The following is an 18,674-nucleotide window of genomic DNA, read 5'->3' as shown; positions in this document are numbered from 1 at the left end:
GCCATGTACTGCCACAGCAACACTTCTCAGATGCTATTCTGTGTTATGATTATGAGGCTGTACCAGATGTACATGTGCCATCACAAAAGGGGGTTCCCAACCCCCGAAAGTTTGAGACTCCCCTCTGCCCCCGTGCCCTGCACCCATCGCTACCTTGATATACATTTACACACTTCTTCACAAGGATTTAATCACGGTGGAAACTCCCTTCATCCGCCCCGTCTCCTTTTAAAACCCTGACGGGGGAGGTGCATTTGCATAAATATAGCCACACCTCGCTAGACAACAACAACACAGACCAGGACCGTTGGGCCTGCGGCGGTTTACTGTTATAAGGGGAGGGCCACACCAAGTCCGTGTCCTTATATAGTGCACTGCCTTTGACTAGAGCTCTGGACTAGAAGTAGTGCACTATGTAGGAAATAGGTTGCTCTTCGGGACGAACGACAAAACTTTCAGTGGAAAGCTAGTGACGTCAGAACGTGGGATAAACAACATGTCTGAATTCACATTTAAAAAATGATCAGTTAAGGAATGCTTGACTTTGGCATGTGGCCAAACCAGAACAAAGCCAGGCTTGTCATCCAGACTAACAAACACAGTGTACCTCAACCCTGAACTGTGGAGGCACAGCTTCTTTAGGATAGTACTGCTGTTGGTTACATGGGAGTCCTCTTTTCCCACACTAAGGTCAATGCTCTGTTCCACAGATGAGAAGCGTGGTGGTCGGGGGGGGTGGGGGCTCATCGTACTCTGGCTGGTGGTGGTCGAGGGGGGGTGGGGGCTCATCGTACTCTGGCTGGTGGTGGTCGGGGGGGGTGGGGGCTCATCGTACTCTGGCTGGTGGTGGTCGGGGGGGCGGGGGCTCATCGTACTCTGGCTGGTGGTGGTCGGGGGGGGTGGGGGCTCATCGTACTCTGGCTGGTGGTGGTCGGGGGGGCGGGGGCTCATCGTACTCTGGCTGGTGGTGGTCGGGGGGGGGTGGGGGCTCATCGTACTCTGGCTGGTGGTGGTCGGGGGGGTGGGGGCTCATCGTACTCTGGCTGGTGGTGGTCGGGGGGGGGTGTGGGGGCTCATCGTACTCTGGCTGGTGGTGGTCGAGGGGGGGCTCATCGTACTCTGGCTGGTGGTGGTGGAGGGGGGGCTCATCGTACTCTGGCTGGTGGTGGTCGAGGGGGGAGGCACATCGTACTCTGGCTGGTGGTGGTCGAGGGGGGGGCTCATCGTACTCTGGGTGGTGGTGGGGGGGCTCATCGTACTCTGGGTGGTGGTGGTGGGGGCTCATCGTACTCTGGGTGGTGGTGGTGGTGGGGGCTCATCGTACTCTGGGTGGGGGTGGTGGGGGCTCATCGTACTCTGGGTGGTGGGGGCTCATCGTACTCTGGGTGGTGGTGGTGGTGGTGGTGGGGGCTCATCATACTCTGGGTGGGGGTGGTGGGGGCTCATCGTACTCTGGGTGGTGGTGGTGGTGGTGGTGGTGGTGGGGGCTCATCATACTCTGGGTGGGGGTGGTGGGGGCTCATCGTACTCTGGGTGGTGGTGGTGGTGGTGGTGGGGGCTCATCGTACTCTGGGTGGTGGTGGTGGTGGGGGCTCATCGTACTCTGGGTGGGGGTGGTGGGGGGGGCTCATCGTACTCTGGGTGGTGGTGGTGGGGGCTCATCGTACTCTGGGTGGGGGTGGAGGGAGGGGGCTCATCGTACTCTGGGTGGTGGTGGGGGGGCTCATCGTACTCTGGGTGGTGGTGGGGGGGGCTCACCGTACTCTTTGTGGGGGTGGTGGGGGCTCATCGTACTCTGGGTGGGGGTGGAGGGGGCTCATCGTACTCTGGGTGGTGGTGGTGGGGGCTCATCGTACTCTGGGTGGGGGTGGTGGGGGCTCATCGTACTCTGGGTGGGGGTGGAGGGGGCTCATCGTACTCTGGGTGGTGGGGGTGGGGGCTCATCGTACTCTGGGTGGGGGTGTGAGAGTTATTCTGTCATCTCTCATGGAAACAATGACCCTCATTCCTTTCTATACCATAAACATTCTTAATAAACCGTGATCAACATTAACACACACACACACACACACACACACACACACACACACACACACACTAAATCATACATGTCTGACTGATAAAGAACGCTCTAATACAGAACATGTTCGTGTGCCTGCAGGCTGACTTCGGTCGGTCTGTTGTACAGCGTGTTCTCCGGTGCGGAGGTCGGATGTCAAGGAGCACGGTTTGGCAGGTCATGTTTTGAAGGACACATGACTCGACCAGCACTTCTCCCAGCCCATTGGGGGAGTTGCAGCAATGAGACAAGATTGTAATTGGATAACACGAAAATGGGGGGTGGGGGGGAGGGGTAAACTTACTTCACGAAAATGGGTATTTGGCCTTACTGCTATTAGTCCATACAAACTCACTGAACTGATGTGGCTCATTCAATGGAATGGATTTATTGTAATGTCAGTTAAGTTGAATCTATAAATCACAGCACATATTGTACACTTCAGGTTTCACTTCCTGCTTTGATCGTAATGGCCGCCAGTCCCATTACGGGACCTCGTTCTGTCCATTACGTTTCTACGGCAGCACATGCAGTAAGGAGAGGAGGAAAGTAGAAAACGGTGGTATACAATTAGATTATTGTTTTTAAATTGCTATGCGAACAGTTATTACAGAGATCGTGGCCAATTACAGTCGTCACAACCCTACTCATAATAAATATCATGGCAGATGTGATGAAGCAAAAACGGAATCCACTTTAGTGACGAGAGCGAGAAGAGAGGAAACAGAGACTTACTTGCAGTCACCTGGCTCTTTGCAGTGTCCATGTTCTGTACTGCAGCCCTGCCGACAAATAGCTGGAGGGGAGGAGGAGGGAGGGGTGGTGGAGGAGGAGGGGAGGAGGAGGGAGGGGTGGAGGAGGAGGAGGGAGGGGTGGTGGAGGAGCAGGGGGGAGGAGGAGGGAGGGGTGGAGGATGGAGGAGGGAGGGAGGGAGGGGGTGGAGGGGAGGAGGAGGGAGGGGTGGTGGAGGAGGAGGGGGAGGAGGAGGGAGGGGTGGTGGAGGAGGAGGGAGGGGTGGTGGAGGAGGAGGGAGGGGGTGGTGGAGGAGGAGGGGAGGAGGAGGGAGGGGTGGTGGAGGAGGAGGGAGGGGGTGGTGGTGGAGGAGGAGGGAGGGGTGGTGGAGGAGGAGGGGAGGAGGAGGGAGGGGTGGAGGAGGGAGGGGAGGGAGGAGGGAGGGGTGGTGGAGGAGGAGGAGGAGGGGAGGGGAGGAGGGAGGGGTGGAGGATGGAGGAGGGAGGGGTGGTGGAGGAGGAGGGGAGGAGGAGGGAGGGGTGGGGGAGGAGGAGGAGGGAGGGGGTGGTGGAGGAGGAGGGGAGGAGGGAGGGGTGGAGGATGGAGGGGTGGAGGATGGAGGAGGGAGGGAGGGGTGGAGGGGAGGAGGGGTGGAGTGGAGGAGGGAGGGGTGGAGGGGAGGATGGAGGGGTGGAGGATGGAGGAGGGATGGGTGGTGGAGGAGGAGGAGGAGGGAGGGGTGGAGGAGGGAGGGGTGGTGGAGGAGGAGGGGAGGAGGAGGGAGGGGGTGGGGGAGGAGGAGGAGGGAGGGGTGGTGGAGGAGGAGGGGAGGAGGGAGGGGTGGAGAAGGGAGGGAGGGAGGGGTGGAGAAGGGAGGGAGGGAGGGAGGGTGTGGAGGAGGAGGAGGAGGAGGAGGAGGGGTGGAGGAGGAGGGAGGGAGGAGGGGTGGAGGGGAGGAGGGAGGGAGGGGTGGAGGGGGAGGAGAAGGGAGGGAGGAGGGAGGGGGTGGAGGAGGAGGAGGAGGAGGGGTGGAGGAGGAGGGAGGGAGGAGGGGTGGAGGAGGAGGGAGGGGTGGAGGGGAGGAGTGGAGGAGGAGGGGAGGAGAAGGGAGGAGGTGGAGGAGAAGGGAGGGAGGGGTGGAGGAGGGGAGGAGGGAGGGAGGAGGAGGGGTGGAGGAGGGGAGGAGGAGGGGTGGAGGGGAGGAAGAGAGCAAAAATTAGCATATGTCAGTGAATATCTGCCATGTTGGCAGTTTGGCATCTTCCGTCTGTTGACATGTGACACATGCAGGTACAATAGGAGTTTATCAACCTGTTGAACGTCCTTCCCACTGTGTTCCGGACGTCCCTTTACCCAGAAACAGTCAATATTATCATGGTTCCATAGCCTCCCGGCATACAGACTGTCCCCATCTCTCTCTCTCTGTGTCTCTCTCTCTCTCTCTCTCTCTCTCTCTCTGTGACTGTCTCTCTTTTCCTCTCTCTCTGTGTAGAGACTCTCTCTTTTCCTCTCTGTGTAGAGACTCTCTCTTTTCCTCTCTCTCTCTCTGTGTGTGTGTCTCTCTCTCTCTTTTCCCCCTCTCTCTCTCTCTCTCTCTCTCTCTGTGACTGTCTCTCTTTTCCTCTCTCTCTGTGTAGAGACTCTCTCTTTTCCTCTCTGTGTAGAGACTCTCTCTTTTCCTCTCTGTGTAGAGACTCTCTCTTTTCCTCTCTGTGTAGAGACTCTCTCTTTTCCCCTCTCTGTGTAGAGACTCTCTTTTCCTCTCTCTCTCTGTGTAGAGACGGTCTCTCTTTTCCTCTCTCTCTCTGTGTAGAGACTGTCTCTCTTTTCCTCTCTCTCTCTGTGTAGAGACTGTCTTTCTTTTCCTCTCTCTCTCTGTGTAGAGACTGTCTCTCTTTTCCTCTCTCTCTGTGTGTAGAGACTGTCTCTCTTTTCCTCTCTCTCTCTGTGTAGAGACTGTCTCTCTTTTCCTCTCTCTCTCTGTGTAGAGACGGTCTCTCTTTTCCTCTCTGTGTAGAGACTGTCTCTCTTTTCCTCTCTCTCTCTCTGTGTAGAGACTGTCTCTCTTTTCCCCTCTCTCTCTCTGTGTAGAGACGGTCTCTCTTTTCCTCTCTGTGTAGAGACTGTCTCTCTTTTCCCCTCTCTCTCTCTCTCTGTAGAGACTCTCTCTTTTCCTCTCTGTGTAGAGACTCTCTTTTCCCCTCTCTGTATAGAGACTGTCTCTCTTTTCCCCTCTCTCTCTCTGTGTAGAGACTCTCTCTTTTCCCCTCTCTGTGTAGAGACTGTCTCTCTTTTCCCCTCTCTCTCTCTGTGTAGAGACTCTCTCTATTACCCTCTCTGTGTAGAGACTGTCTCTCTTTTCCTCCCTCTCTGTGTGTAGAGACTGTCTCTCTTTTCCTCTCTCTCTCTGTGTAGAGACTGTCTCTCTTTTCCCCTCTCTCTCTGTGTAGAGACTGTCTCTCTTTTCCTCTCTGTGTAGAGACTGTCTCTCTTTTCCTCTCTATATCTGTGTAGAGACTGTCTCTCTTTTCCCCTCTCTCTCTCTGTGTAGAGACTCTTTTCCTCTCTGTATAGAGACTCTCTCTTTTCCCCTCTCTGTGTAGAGACGGTCTCTCTTTTCCTATCTCTCTCTGTGTAGAGACTGTCTCTCTTTTCCACTCTCTGTGTAGAGACTGTCTCTCTTTTCCCCTCTCTCTCTCTGCGTAGAGACTCTCTCTTTTAACCTCTCTGTGTAGAGACTGTCTCTCTTTTCCTTCCTCTCTGCGTGTAGAGACTGTCTTTCTTTTCCTCCCTCTCTGAGTGTAGAGACGGTCTCTCTTTTCCTCCCTCTCTCTGTGTGTAGAGACTGTCTCTTTTCCTCCCTCTCTCTGTGTAGAGACTGTCTCTCTTTTCCTCCCTCTGTGTGTAGAGACTGTCTCTCTTTTACCCTCTCTGTGTAGAGACTGTCTCTCTTTTCCTCCCTCTCTGTGTAGAGACTATTTCTTTTCCCCTCTCTCTCTCTGTGTAGAGACGCTCTATTTTACCCTCTCTGTGTAGAGACTGTCTCTCTTTTCCACTCTATGTGTAGAGACTGTTTCTCTTTTCCCCTCTCTCTCTCTGCGTAGAGACTCTCTCTTTTAACCTCTCTGTGTAGAGACTGTCTCTCTTTTCCTTCCTCTCTGCGTGTAGAGACTGTCTTTCTTTTCCTCCCTCTCTGAGTGTAGAGACGGTCTCTCTTTTCCTCCCTCTCTCTGTGTAGAGACTGTCTCTCTTTTCCTCCCTCTGTGTGTAGAGACTGTCTCTCTTTTACCCTCTCTGTGTAGAGACTGTCTCTCTTTTCCTCCCTCTCTGTGTAGAGACTATTTATTTTCCCCTCTCTCTCTCTGTGTAGAGACGCTCTATTTTACCCTCTCTGTGTAGAGACTGTCTCTCTTCTCCTCCCTCTCTGTGTGTAGAGACTGTCTCTCTTTTCCTCCCTCTCTGTGTGTAGAGACTGTCTCTCTTTTCCTCCCTCTCTGTGTGTAGAGACTCTCTCTTTTCCTCTCTCTCTCTGTGTAGAGACTGTCTCTCTTTTCCCCTCTCTCTCTCTGTGTAGAGACTCTCTATTTTACCCTCTCTGTGTAGAGACTGTCTCTCTTTTCCTCCCTCTCTGTGTAGAGACTGTCTCTCTTTTCCCCTCTGTCTCTCTGTGTAGAGACGGTCTCTCTTTTCCTCTCTGTGTAGAGACTGTCTCTCTTTTCCACTCTCTCTCTCTGTGTAGAGACTGTCTCTCTTTTCCTCTCTGTGTAGAGACTCTCTCTTTTCCCCTCTCTGTGTAGAGACGGTCTCTCTTTTCCCCTCTCTCTCTCTGTGTAGAGACTCTCTCTTTTCCCCTCTCTGTGTAGAGACTGCATCTCTTTTCCTCCCTCTCTGCGTGTAGAGACTGTCTCTCTTTTCCTCCCTCTCTGTGTAGAGACTGCATCTCTTTTCTTCCCTCTCTCTGTGTAGAGACTGTCTCTCTTTTCCTCTCTGTGTAGAGACTGTCTCTCTTTTCCTCCCCCTCTGTGTGTGGAGACTGTCTCTCTTTTCCTCTCTGTGTAGAGACTGTCTCTCTTTTCCTCCCTCTCTCTGTGTGTAGAGACTGTCTCTCTTTTCCTCCCTCTCTGTGTAGAGACTGTCTCTCTTTTCCCCTCTGTCTCTCTGTGTAGAGACGGTCTCTCTTTTCCTCTCTGTGTAGAGACTGTCTCTCTTTTCCACTCTCTCTCTCTGTGTAGAGACTGTCTCTCTTTTCCTCTCTGTGTAGAGACTCTCTCTTTTCCCCTCTCTGTGTAGAGACGGTCTCTCTTTTCCCCTCTCTCTCTCTGTGTAGAGACTCTCTTTTCCCCTCTCTGTGTAGAGACTGCATCTCTTTTCCTCCCTCTCTGCGTGTAGAGACTGTCTCTCTTTTCCTCCCTCTCTGTGTAGAGACTGCATCTCTTTTCTTCCCTCTCTCTGTGTAGAGACTGTCTCTCTTTTCCTCTCTGTGTAGAGACTGTCTCTCTTTTCCTCCCCCTCTGTGTGTGGAGACTGTCTCTCTTTTCCTCTCTGTGTAGAGACTGTCTCTCTTTTCCTCCCTCTCTCTGTGTGTAGAGACTGTCTCTCTTTTCCTCCCTCTCTCTGTGTGTAGAGACTGTCTCTCTTTTCCTCCCTCTCTCTGTGTAGAGACTGTCTCTCTTTTCCTCCCTCTCTGTGTGTAGAGACGGTCTCTCTTTTCCTCCCTCTCTGTGTGTAGAGACTGTCTCTCTTTTCCTCCTTCTCTGTGTGTAGAGACTGTCTCTCTTTTCCTCCCTCTCTGTGTGTAGAGACGGTCTCTCTTTTCCCCTCTCTCTGCGTGTAGAGACTGTCTGTGTGTCTACAGATGGCCCCTCCCTCCCAGCCTACTGGTGGTAATATCCATTCAACCCGGGAGAGCCACCTTTAGGTTGAACCCTTCTGCCAAGGGATCTCAAGAGGTCAGCAGGAAGTAGTTCACGTACGTGTGTTACATTCTCGTCCAGACCAGCCCTCCAGACAGGTCTTATTCCCGTTGTCGTCGCAGGTGTAGTGCCCGAAGAACTCGTCTCGGGGTCGGCAGAACTTGTTACATCCGAAGCCATAGTAGTGCTCGTCACAGCTGACCCGGATCTGATAGTCAAACTGACCAATAGGACCGTTGTGGCTGAGCTTCTGCCACTGATGACTGGGGTTGATCATCCCACTGTGGGACGCCTTCTCAATCACCTGACCATCACCACCTAACGGATTATAGACATACAACCAGTTAGAATGTATTATATATAGAACGTTAGAATGTATAGCATGGCTGGGGTTGATCATCCCATTGTGGGACGCCTTCTCAATCACCTGACAATCACCACCTAACGGATTATAGACATACAACCAGTTAGAATGTATAGCATGACTGGGGTTGATCATCCCATTGTGGGACGCCTTCTCAATCACCTGACCATCACCACCTAACGGATTATAGACATACAACCAGTTAGAATGTATAGCATGACTGGGGTTGATCATCCCACTGTGGGACGCCTTCTCAATCACCTGACCATCACCACCTAACGGATTATAGACATACAACCAGTTAGAATGTATTATATATAGAACGTTCTTCTCAAATCACTAGCTAATGGAAGGTTCAGAAAATACACAATCAATATCAGCTGCATTGATGGTAGAAATAAAAAATGGAGGATATTACAGGCAATCGGTGACTCACTTGATTTTAGCTCCTACTGGAGCAAATGGCCCTCGTTCTTTATTTTTATTTTTTATTTTACCTTTATTTAACTAGGCAGGTCAGTTAGTGGGTTAACTGCCTGTTCAGGGGCAGAACGACAGATTTGTACCTTGTCAGCTCTGGGATTTGAGCTTGCAACCTTTTGGTTACTAGTCCAACGCTCTAACCACTAGGCTACCCTGCTGCCCCAAAACTCCTATCTGATTGGTGAGAAACACCTCGTCTATGTAGACATAGCACGTATTCTGATAAGGTGAATGTCCTGGCGAATGGTAGTATGATGTGTTGGATTCAATGGAATCATTATTCAGGACAGGCCCTCGCCTTCTCCATCCCCCTCTCGCTGGTTGGCTTGTGGCAACCCTCTACAGTCTCCTTCCCCCTCTCGCTGGTTGGCTTGTGGCAACCCTCTACAGTCTCCTTCCCCCTCTCGCTGGTTGGCTTGTGGCAACCCTCTACAGTCTCCTTCCCCCTCTCGCTGGTTGGCTTGTGGCAACCCTCTACAGTCTCCTTCCCCCTCTCGCTGGTTGGCTTGTGGCAACCCTCTACAGTCTCCTTCCCCCTCTCACTGGTTGGCTTGTGGCAACCCTCTACAGTCTCCTTCCCCCTCTAGCTGGTTGGCTTGTGGCAACCCTCTACAGTCTCCTTCCCCCTCTCGCTGGTTGGCTTGTGGCAACACTCTACAGTCTCCTTCCCCCTCTCGCTGGTTGGCTTGTGGCAACCCTCTACAGTCTCCTTCCCCCTCTCGCAGGTTGGCTTGTGGCAACCCTCTACAGTCTCCTTCCCCCTCTCGCTGGTTGGCTTGTGGCAACCCTCTACAGTCTCCTTCCCCTCTCGCTGGTTGGCTTGTGGCAACCCTCTACAGTCTCCTTCCCCCTCTCGCTGGTTGGCTTGTGGCAACCCTCTACAGTCTCCTTCCCCCTCTCGCTGGTTGGCTTGTGGCAACCCTCTACAGTCTCCTTCCCCCTCTCGCTGGTTGGCTTGTGGCAACCCCCTCTACAGTCTCCTTCCCCCTCTCGCTGGTTGGCTTGTGGCAACCCTCTACAGTCTCCTTCCCCCTCTCGCTGGTTGGCTTGTGGCAACCCTCTACAGTCTCCTTCCCCCTCTCGCTGGTTGGCTTGTGGCAACCCTCTACAGTCTCCTTCCCCCTCTCGCTGGTTGGCTTGTGGCAACCCTCTACAGTCTCCTTCCCCCTCTCGCTGGTTGGCTTGTGGCAACCCTCTACAGTCTCCTTCCCCCTCTCGCTGGTTGGCTTGTGGCAACCCTCTACAGTCTCCTTCCCCCTCTCGCTGGTTGGCTTGTGGCAACCCTCTACAGTCTCCTTCCCCCTCTCGCTGGTTGGCTTGTGGCAACCCTCTACAGTCTCCTTCCCCCTCTCGCTGGTTGGCTTGTGGCAACCCTCTACAGTCTCCTTCCCCCTCTCGCTGGTTGGCTTGTGGCAACCCTCTACAGTCTCCTTCCCCCTCTCGCTGGTTGGCTTGTGGCAACCCTCTACAGTCTCCTTCCCCCTCTCGCTGGTTGGCTTGTGGCAACCCTCTACAGTCTCCTTCCCCCTCTCGCTGGTTGGCTTGTGGCAACTCTCTACAGTCTCCTTCCCCCTCTCGCTGGTTGGCTTGTGGCAACCCTCTACAGTCTCCTTCCCCCTCTCGCTGGTTGGCTTGTGGCAACCCTCTACAGTCTCCTTCCCCCTCTCGCTGGTTGGCTTGTGGCAACCCTCTACAGTCTCCTTCCCCCTCTCGCTGGTTGGCTTGTGGCAACCCTCTACAGTCTCCTTCCCCCGCTCCTCAAATGCAGTGATTGGTTTTCACCAGGCATACATGGGACACATGTCATCCTTTTGGCTCATCTGTCCATAAAAACACATTCTTCCAAGAGTCTTAAATGATCATTCAGGTGTTTCCAAGTTCTTTTTTTGCAAACTTTTTGGATGAGATTGATCACAATATGTCTGGAGAAAACCAAACACTGCAATGGTGGACGACTTGCCTTAGAAGGAACCATGAATTCTGCTCTATTATCAGAGTATTCTACAGGAGAACGTCAGGCCATCCGTCTCTGAGCTGTAGCTGAAGTGCAGCTGGGTCACGCAGAAAGACAATGATCCAAACCACACAATCAAGACATGAAAATTATTCAAAGGCAACACAAAAAAATAATGAAAGTTTTGGAATGATTTAGTCAAATCCAGCCCTAATCCCAATTCATTTGAAACGAGCAGTTCATGCTTGAAAACCCTCAAACTGAGTTACAGCAGTTCTGTGTGGAAGAGTGGACCAACATTCCTCCACAGCGACGTGAGAGACTGATCAACAACTACAGGAAGTGGTTGGAGTCGTCGCAGTTAAATGTGGCACAACCAGTTACTGAGAGTAAGGGAGCAATTACTTTTTCACACAGGGGAAAATGAGTGTTGGATAACTTAATTACTCTATATATATATATATATATATATATATATATATATCTTAATTAAATATATAAAATATGTTTCCATTTTACCATCGCTACAGAACTGCTAATAATGTTCACTTTAAGAAAAATAAGCCTTTGGACTCAAAGGGATCTAGACTCAGAAAGGGATCTAGACTCAGAAAGGGATCTAGACTCAGAAAGGGATCTAGACTCAGAAAGGGATCTAGACTCAGAAAGGGATCTAGACTCAGAAAGGGATCTAGACTCAGAAAGGGATCTAGACTCAGAAAGGGATCTAGACTCAGAAAGGGATCTAGACTCAGAAAGGGATCTAGACTCAGAAATGGATCTAGACTCAGAAAGGGATCTAGACTCAGAAAGGGATCTAGACTCAGAAAGGGATCTAGACTCAGAAAGGGATCTAGACTCAGAAAGGGATCTAGACTCAGAAAGGGATCTAGACTCAGAAAATGAAGAGCCGGAAGAGGACTGGCCAATCCACATATGCTCTCTCTAATTCTCTTTCTTTCTCTCTCTCGGAGGACCTGAGCCCTAAGACCATGCCCCAGGACTACCTGACATGATGACTCCTTGCTGTCCCCAGTCCACCTGGCCGTGCTGCTGCTCCAGTTTCAACTGTTCTGCCTTATTATTATTCGACCCTTCTGGTCATTTATGAACATTTGAACATCTTGGCCATGTTCTGTTATAATCTCTACCCGGCACAGCCAGAAGAGGACTGGCCACCCCACATAGCCTGGTTCCTCTCTAGGTTTCTTCCTAGGTTTCGGCCTTTCTAGGGAGTTTTTCCTAACCACCGTGCTTCTACACGGGCATTGCTTGATGTTTGGGGTTTTAGGCTGGGTTTCTGTACAGCACTTTGAGATATCAGCTGATGTACGAAGGGCTATATAAATAAATTTGATTTGATTTGATTTAATTTGAACCACTGTCCTACACCTTCAGCAATGAGCCCTGACAGTCTCCTCTCTTCTTCCTCAGGCAGCGAGCCCTGACAGTCTCCTCTCTTCTTCCTCAGGCAGTGAGCCCTGACAGTCTCCTCTCTTCTTCCTCAGGCAGTGAGCCCTGACAGTCTCCTCTCTTCTTCCTCAGGCAGTGAGCCCTGACTGTCTCCTCTCTTCTTCCTCAGGCAGTGAGCCCTGACTGTCTCCTCTCTTCTTCCTCAGACAGTGAGCCCTGACTGTCTCCTCTCTTCTTCCTCAGGCAGTACTGACAGTCTGCTCTCTTCCTCCTCAGGCAGTGAGCCCTGACTGTCTGCTCTCTTCCTCCTCAGGCAGTGCTGACAGTTCTCACAGGCTCTATTCCTCCAGCCATCTACAGTAAAATGCAGGCTCTATTCCTCCAGCCATCTACAGTAATCGCAGGCTCTATTCCCCCAGCCATCTACAGTAAAACGCAGGCTCTATTCCCCCAGCCATCTACAGTAAAACACAGGCCCTATTCATCCAGCCATCTACAGTAAAACGCAGGCTCTATTCCTCCAGCCATCTACAGTAAAACACAAGCTCTATTCCCCCAGCCATCTACAGGTAATGCAGGCTCTATTCCCCCAGCCATCTACAGTAAAATGCAGGCTCTATTCCCCCAGCCATCTACAGTAAAATGCAGGCTCTATTCCCCCAGCCATCTACAGTAAAACACAGGCTCTATTCCCCCAGCCATCTACAGTAAAACAGGCTCTTTTCCCCCAGCCATCTACAGTAAAATGCAGGCTCTATTCCCCCCAGCCATCTACAGTAAAACACAGGCTCTATTCCCACCAGCCATCTACAGTAAAACACAGGCTCTATTCCGCCCAGCCATCTACAGTAAAACACAGGCTCTATTTCCCCAGCCATCTACAGAAAAACGCAGGCTCTATTACCCCCAGCCAGCCATCTACAGGAAAACACAGGCTCTATAAAACAGGCTCTATTCCCCCAGCCATCTACAGTAAAACGCAGGCTCTATTCCCCCAGCCATCTACAGTAAAATGCAGGCTCTATTCCCCCCAGCCATCTACAGTAAAATGCAGGCTCTATTCCCACCAGCCATCTACAGTAAAACACAGGCTCTATTCCCCCCAGCCATCTACAGTAAAACGCAGGCTCTATTCCCCCAGCCATCTACAGTAAAACACAGGCTCTATAAAACAGGCTCTATTCCCCCAGCCTTCTACAGTAAAACACAGGCTCTATTCCCCCAGCCATCTACAGTAAAACAGGCTCTTTTCCCCCAGCCATCTACAGTAAAATGCAGGCTCTATTCCCCCCAGCCATCTACAGTAAAACACAGGCTCTATTCCCCCAGACATCTACAGTAAAACACAGGCTCTATTCCCCCAGCCATCTACAGTAAAACAGGCTCTTTTCCCCCAGCCATCTACAGTAAAATGCAGGCTCTATTCCCCCCAGCCATCTACAGTAAAACACAGGCTCTATTCCCACCAGCCATCTACAGTAAAACACAGGCTCTATTCCCCCAGCCATCTACAGTAAAATACAGGCTCTATTTCCCCAGCCATCTACAGAAAAACACAGGCTCTATTCCCCCAGCCATCTACAGTAAAATACAGGCTCTATTTCCCCAGCCATCTACAGGAAAACACAGGCTCTATAAAACAGGCTCTATTCCCCCAGCCATCTACACTAAAACGCAGGCTCTATTCCCCCAGCCATCTACAGTAAAACGCAGGCTCTATTCCCCCAGCCATCTACAGTAAAACACAGGCTCTATAAAACAGGCTCTATTCCCCCAGCCTTCTACAGTAAAACACAGGCTCTATTCCCCCAGCCATCTACAGTAAAACACAGGCTCTATTCCCCCAGCCATCTACAGGAAAACACAGGCTCTATAAAACAGGCTCTATTCCCCCAGCCATCTACAGTAAAACACAGGCTCTATAAAACAGGCTCTATTCCCCCAGCCATCTACAGTAAAACACAGGCTCTATAAAACAGGCTCTATTCCCCCAGCCTTCTACAGTAAAACACAGGCTCTATTTCCCCAGCCATCTGCAGTAAAACACAGGCTCTATAAAACAGGCTCTATTCCCCCAGCCATCTACAGTAAAACACAGGCTCTATAAAACAGGCTCTATTCCCCCAGCCATCTACAGTAAAACACAGGCTCTATAAAACAGGCTCTATTCCCGCAGCCATCTACAGTAAAATGCAGGCTCTATTCCCCCAGCCATCTACAGTAAAACAGGCTCTATTCCCCCAGCCATCTACAGTAAAACAGGCTCTATTCCCCCAGCCATCTACCGTAAAATACAGGCTCTATTCCCCCAGCCATCTACAGTAAAACACCCCTGTACTGTAGTTCCATAACACCCCCTCCCTGTACTGTAGTTTCAACCCCCCCCCCCCTGTACTGTAGTTTCAACCCCCACCCCCTGTACTGTAGTTCCATTACACTCCCCCCCCCCTGTACTGTAGTTCCATTACACTCCCCCCCTGTACTGTAGTTCCATTACACTCCCCCTGCACTGTAGTTCCATTACACTCCCCCTGCACTGTAGTTCCATTACACTCCCCCTGTACTGTAGTTCCATTACACTCCCCCCTGCACTGTAGTTCCATTACACTCCCCCTGCACTGTAGTTCCATTACACTCCCCCTGTACTGTAGTTCCATTACACTCCCCCCTGCACTGTAGTTCCATTACACTCCCCCTGTACTGTAGTTCCATTACACTCCCCCCTGTACTGTAGTTCCATTACACTCCCCCTGCACTGTAGTTCCATTACACTCCCCCTGTACTGTAGTTCCATTACACTCCCCCCTGTACTGTAGTTCCATTACACTCCCCCTGCACTGTAGTTCCATTACACTCCCCCTGTACTGTAGTTCCATTACACTCCCCCCTGCACTGTAGTTCCATTACACTCCCCCCTGTACTGTAGTTCCATTACACTCCCCCTGTACTGTAGTTCCATTACACTCCCCCTGTACTGTAGTTCCATTACACTCCCCCCTGTACTGTAGTTCCATTACACTCCCCCTGCACTGTAGTTCCATTACACTCCCCCTGTACTGTAGTTCCATTACACTCCCCCCTGTACTGTAGTTCCATTACACTCCCCCTGTACTGTAGTTCCATTACTCCCCCTGTACTGTAGTTCCATTACACTCCCCCTGTACTGTAGTTCCATTACACTCCCCCTGTACTGTAGTTCCATTACACTCCCCCTGTACTGTAGTTCCATTACACTCCCCCTGTACTGTAGTTCCATTACACTCCCCCTGTACTGTAGTTCCATTACACTCCCCCTGTACTGTAGTTCCATTACACTCCCCCTGTACTGTAGTTCCATTACACTCCCCCTGTACTGTAGTTCCATTACACTCCCCCTGTACTGTAGTTCCATTACACTCCCCCCTGTACTGTAGTTCCATTACACTCCCCCCTGTACTGTAGTTCCATTACACTCCCCCTGTACTGTAGTTCCATTACTCCCCCTGTACTGTAGTTCCATTACACTCCCCCTGTACTGTAGTTCCATTACACTCCCCCTGTACTGTAGTTCCATTACACTCCCCCTGTACTGTAGTTCCATTACACTCCCCCTGTACTGTAGTTCCATTACACTCCCCCCTGTACTGTAGTTCCATTACACTCCCCCTGTACTGTAGTTCCATTACACTCCCCCTGTACTGTAGTTCCATTACACTCCCCCTGTACTGTAGTTCCATTACACTCCCCCTGCACTGTAGTTCCATTACACTCCCCCTGTACTGTAGTTCCATTACACTCCCCCCTGTACTGTAGTTCCATTACACTCCCCCCTGTACTGTAGTTCCATTACACTCCCCCCTGTACTGTAGTTCCATTACACTCCCCCCTGTACTGTAGTTCCATTACACTCCCCCTGTACTGTAGTTCCATTACACTCCCCCTGCACTGTAGTTCCATTACACTCCCCCTGTACTGTAGTTCCATTACACTCCCCCTGTACTGTAGTTCCATTACACTCCCCCTGTACTGTAGTTCCATTACACTCCCCCTGTACTGTAGTTCCATTACACTCCCCCTGTACTGTAGTTCCATTACACTCCCCCTGTACTGTAGTTCCATTACACTCCCCCCTGTACTGTAGTTCCATTACACTCCCCCCTGTACTGTAGTTCCATTACACTCCCCCTGTACTGTAGTTCCATTACACTCCCCCTGTACTGTAGTTCCATTACACTCCCCCTGTACTGTAGTTCCATTACACTCCCCCTGTACTGTAGTTCCATTACACTCCCCCCTGTACTGTAGTTCCATTACACTCCCCCTGTACTGTAGTTCCATTACACTCCCCCCTGTACTGTAGTTCCATTACACTCCCCCTGTACTGTAGTTCCATTACACTCCCCCTGTACTGTAGTTCCATTACACTCCCCCTGTACTGTAGTTCCATTACACTCCCCCCTGTACTGTAGTTCCATTACACTCCCCCTGTACTGTAGTTCCATTACACTCCCCCTGTACTGTAGTTCCATTACACTCCCCCTCCCCCTGTACTGTAGTTCCATTACACTCCCCCTCCCCCTGTACTGTAGTTCCATTACTCCCCCTGTACTGTAGTTCCATTACACTCCCCCCTGTACTGTAGTTCCATTACACTCCCCCCTGTACTGTAGTTCCATTACACTCCCCCCCTGTACTGTAGTTCCATTACACTCCCCCCTGTACTGTAGTTCCATTACACTCCCCCCTGTACTGTAGTTCCATTACACTCCCCCCTCCTCCCTGTACTGTAGTTCCATTACACTCCCCCCTGTACTGTAGTTCCATTACACTCCCCCTGTACTGTAGTTCCATTACACTCCCCCTGTACTGTAGTTCCATTACACTCCCCCTGTACTGTAGTTCCATTACACTCCCTCCTCCTCCCTGTACTGTAGTTCCATTACACTCCCCCCTGTACTGTAGTTCCATTACTCCCCCTGTACTGTAGTTCCATTACACTCCCCCCTGTACTGTAGTTCCATTACACTCCCCCTGTACTGTAGTTCCATTACACTCCCCCTGTACTGTAGTTCCATTACACTCCCCCTGTACTGTAGTTCCATTACACTCCCCCCTGTACTGTAGTTCCATTACACTCCCCCTCCTCCCTGTACTGTAGTTCCATTACTCCCCCTGTACTGTAGTTCCATTACACTCCCCCTGTACTGTAGTTCCATTACACTCCCCCTGTACTGTAGTTCCATTACACTCCCCCTGTACTGTAGTTCCATTACACTCCCCCTGTACTGTAGTTCCATTACACTCCCCCTGTACTGTAGTTCCATTACACTCCCCCTGTACTGTAGTTCCATTACACTCCCCCTGTACTGTAGTTCCATTACCCCCCCCCTGTACTGTAGTTCCATTACACTCCCCCTGTACTGTAGTTCCATTACACTCCCCCTGTACTGTAGTTCCATTACACTCCCCCCTGTACTGTAGTTCCATTACACTCCCCCTGTACTGTAGTTCCATTACACTCCCCCCTGTACTGTAGTTCCATTACACTCCCCCTGTACTGTAGTTCCATTACACTCCCCCCTGTACTGTAGTTCCATTACACTCCCCCTGTACTGTAGTTCCATTACACTCCCCCTGTACTGTAGTTCCATTACACTCCCCCTGTACTGTAGTTCCATTACACTCCCCCTGTACTGTAGTTCCATTACACTCCCCCCTGTACTGTAGTTCCATTACACTCCCCCTGTACTGTAGTTCCATTACACTCCCCCTGTACTGTAGTTCCATTACACTCCCCCCTGCACTGTAGTTCCATTACACTCCCCCTGTACTGTAGTTCCATTACACTCCCCCTGTACTGTAGTTCCATTACACTCCCCCCTGTACTGTAGTTCCATTACACTCCCCCTGTACTGTAGTTCCATTACACTCCCCCTGTACTGTAGTTCCATTACACTCCCCCTGTACTGTAGTTCCATTACACTCCCCCTGTACTGTAGTTCCATTACACTCCCCCTCCTCCCTGTACTGTAGTTCCATTACACTCCCCCCTGTACTGTAGTTCCATTACACTCCCCCTGTACTGTAGTTCCATTACTCCCCCTGTACTGTAGTTCCATTACACTCCCCCTGTACTGTAGTTCCATTACACTCCCCCTGTACTGTAGTTCCATTACACTTCTCCCCCTGTACTGTAGTTCCATTACACTCCCCCTGTACTGTAGTTCCATTACACTCCCCCTGCACTGTAGTTCCATTACACTCCCCCTGTACTGTAGTTCCATTACACTCCCCCCTGTACTGTAGTTCCATTACACTCCCCCTGCACTGTAGTTCCATTACACTCCCCCTGTACTGTAGTTCCATTACACTCCCCCCTGTACTGTAGTTCCATTACACTCCCCCTGTACTGTAGTTCCATTACACTCCCCCCTGTACTGTAGTTCCATTACACTCCCCCTGTACTGTAGTTCCATTACAGCCCCCCTGTACTGTAGTTCCATTACACTCCCCCTGTACTGTAGTTCCATTACACTCCCCCCTCACCTTTGTCAGACAGAGAGACAGAGAGCCAGCCAGACAGAGAGCCAGCCAGCCAGAGACAGACAGACAGACAGCCAGCCAGAGACAGACAGACAGCCAGCCCGAGACAGACAGACAGCCAGCCAGAGCCAGCCAGCCCGCCAGCCCGAGACAGCCAGCCAGCCCGAGACAGCCAGCCAGCCAGCCCGAGACAGCCAGACCGAGACAGCCAGACCGAGACAGCCAGACCGAGAC

General features: G+C 51.3%; 1 protein-coding gene across 1 annotated transcript in view; it reads right to left on the bottom strand.

Moving 5' to 3' along the window:
* The window catches only part of jag1b (jagged canonical Notch ligand 1b), a 114,880-nt gene that overhangs the window by 69,866 nt on the left and 26,340 nt on the right, over positions 1 to 18,674 (bottom strand). The window contains exons 4-5 of the mRNA XM_064924485.1: positions 7,765 to 8,022; positions 2,795 to 2,855 (exon numbers count right to left, since the gene is read on the bottom strand). Of these exons, the coding sequence (XP_064780557.1) occupies positions 2,795 to 2,855; positions 7,765 to 8,022 (319 nt within the window). The remainder of the gene's footprint in view (positions 1 to 2,794; positions 2,856 to 7,764; positions 8,023 to 18,674) is intronic.

This window comes from Oncorhynchus masou, chromosome 18 (assembly GCF_036934945.1).
Source record: "Oncorhynchus masou masou isolate Uvic2021 chromosome 18, UVic_Omas_1.1, whole genome shotgun sequence".
Lineage (NCBI taxonomy): Eukaryota > Metazoa > Chordata > Actinopteri > Salmoniformes > Salmonidae > Oncorhynchus > Oncorhynchus masou.
The sequence above is the reverse complement of the archived record's forward strand: the minus strand, read 5'-3'. Positions and strand labels throughout refer to the sequence as shown.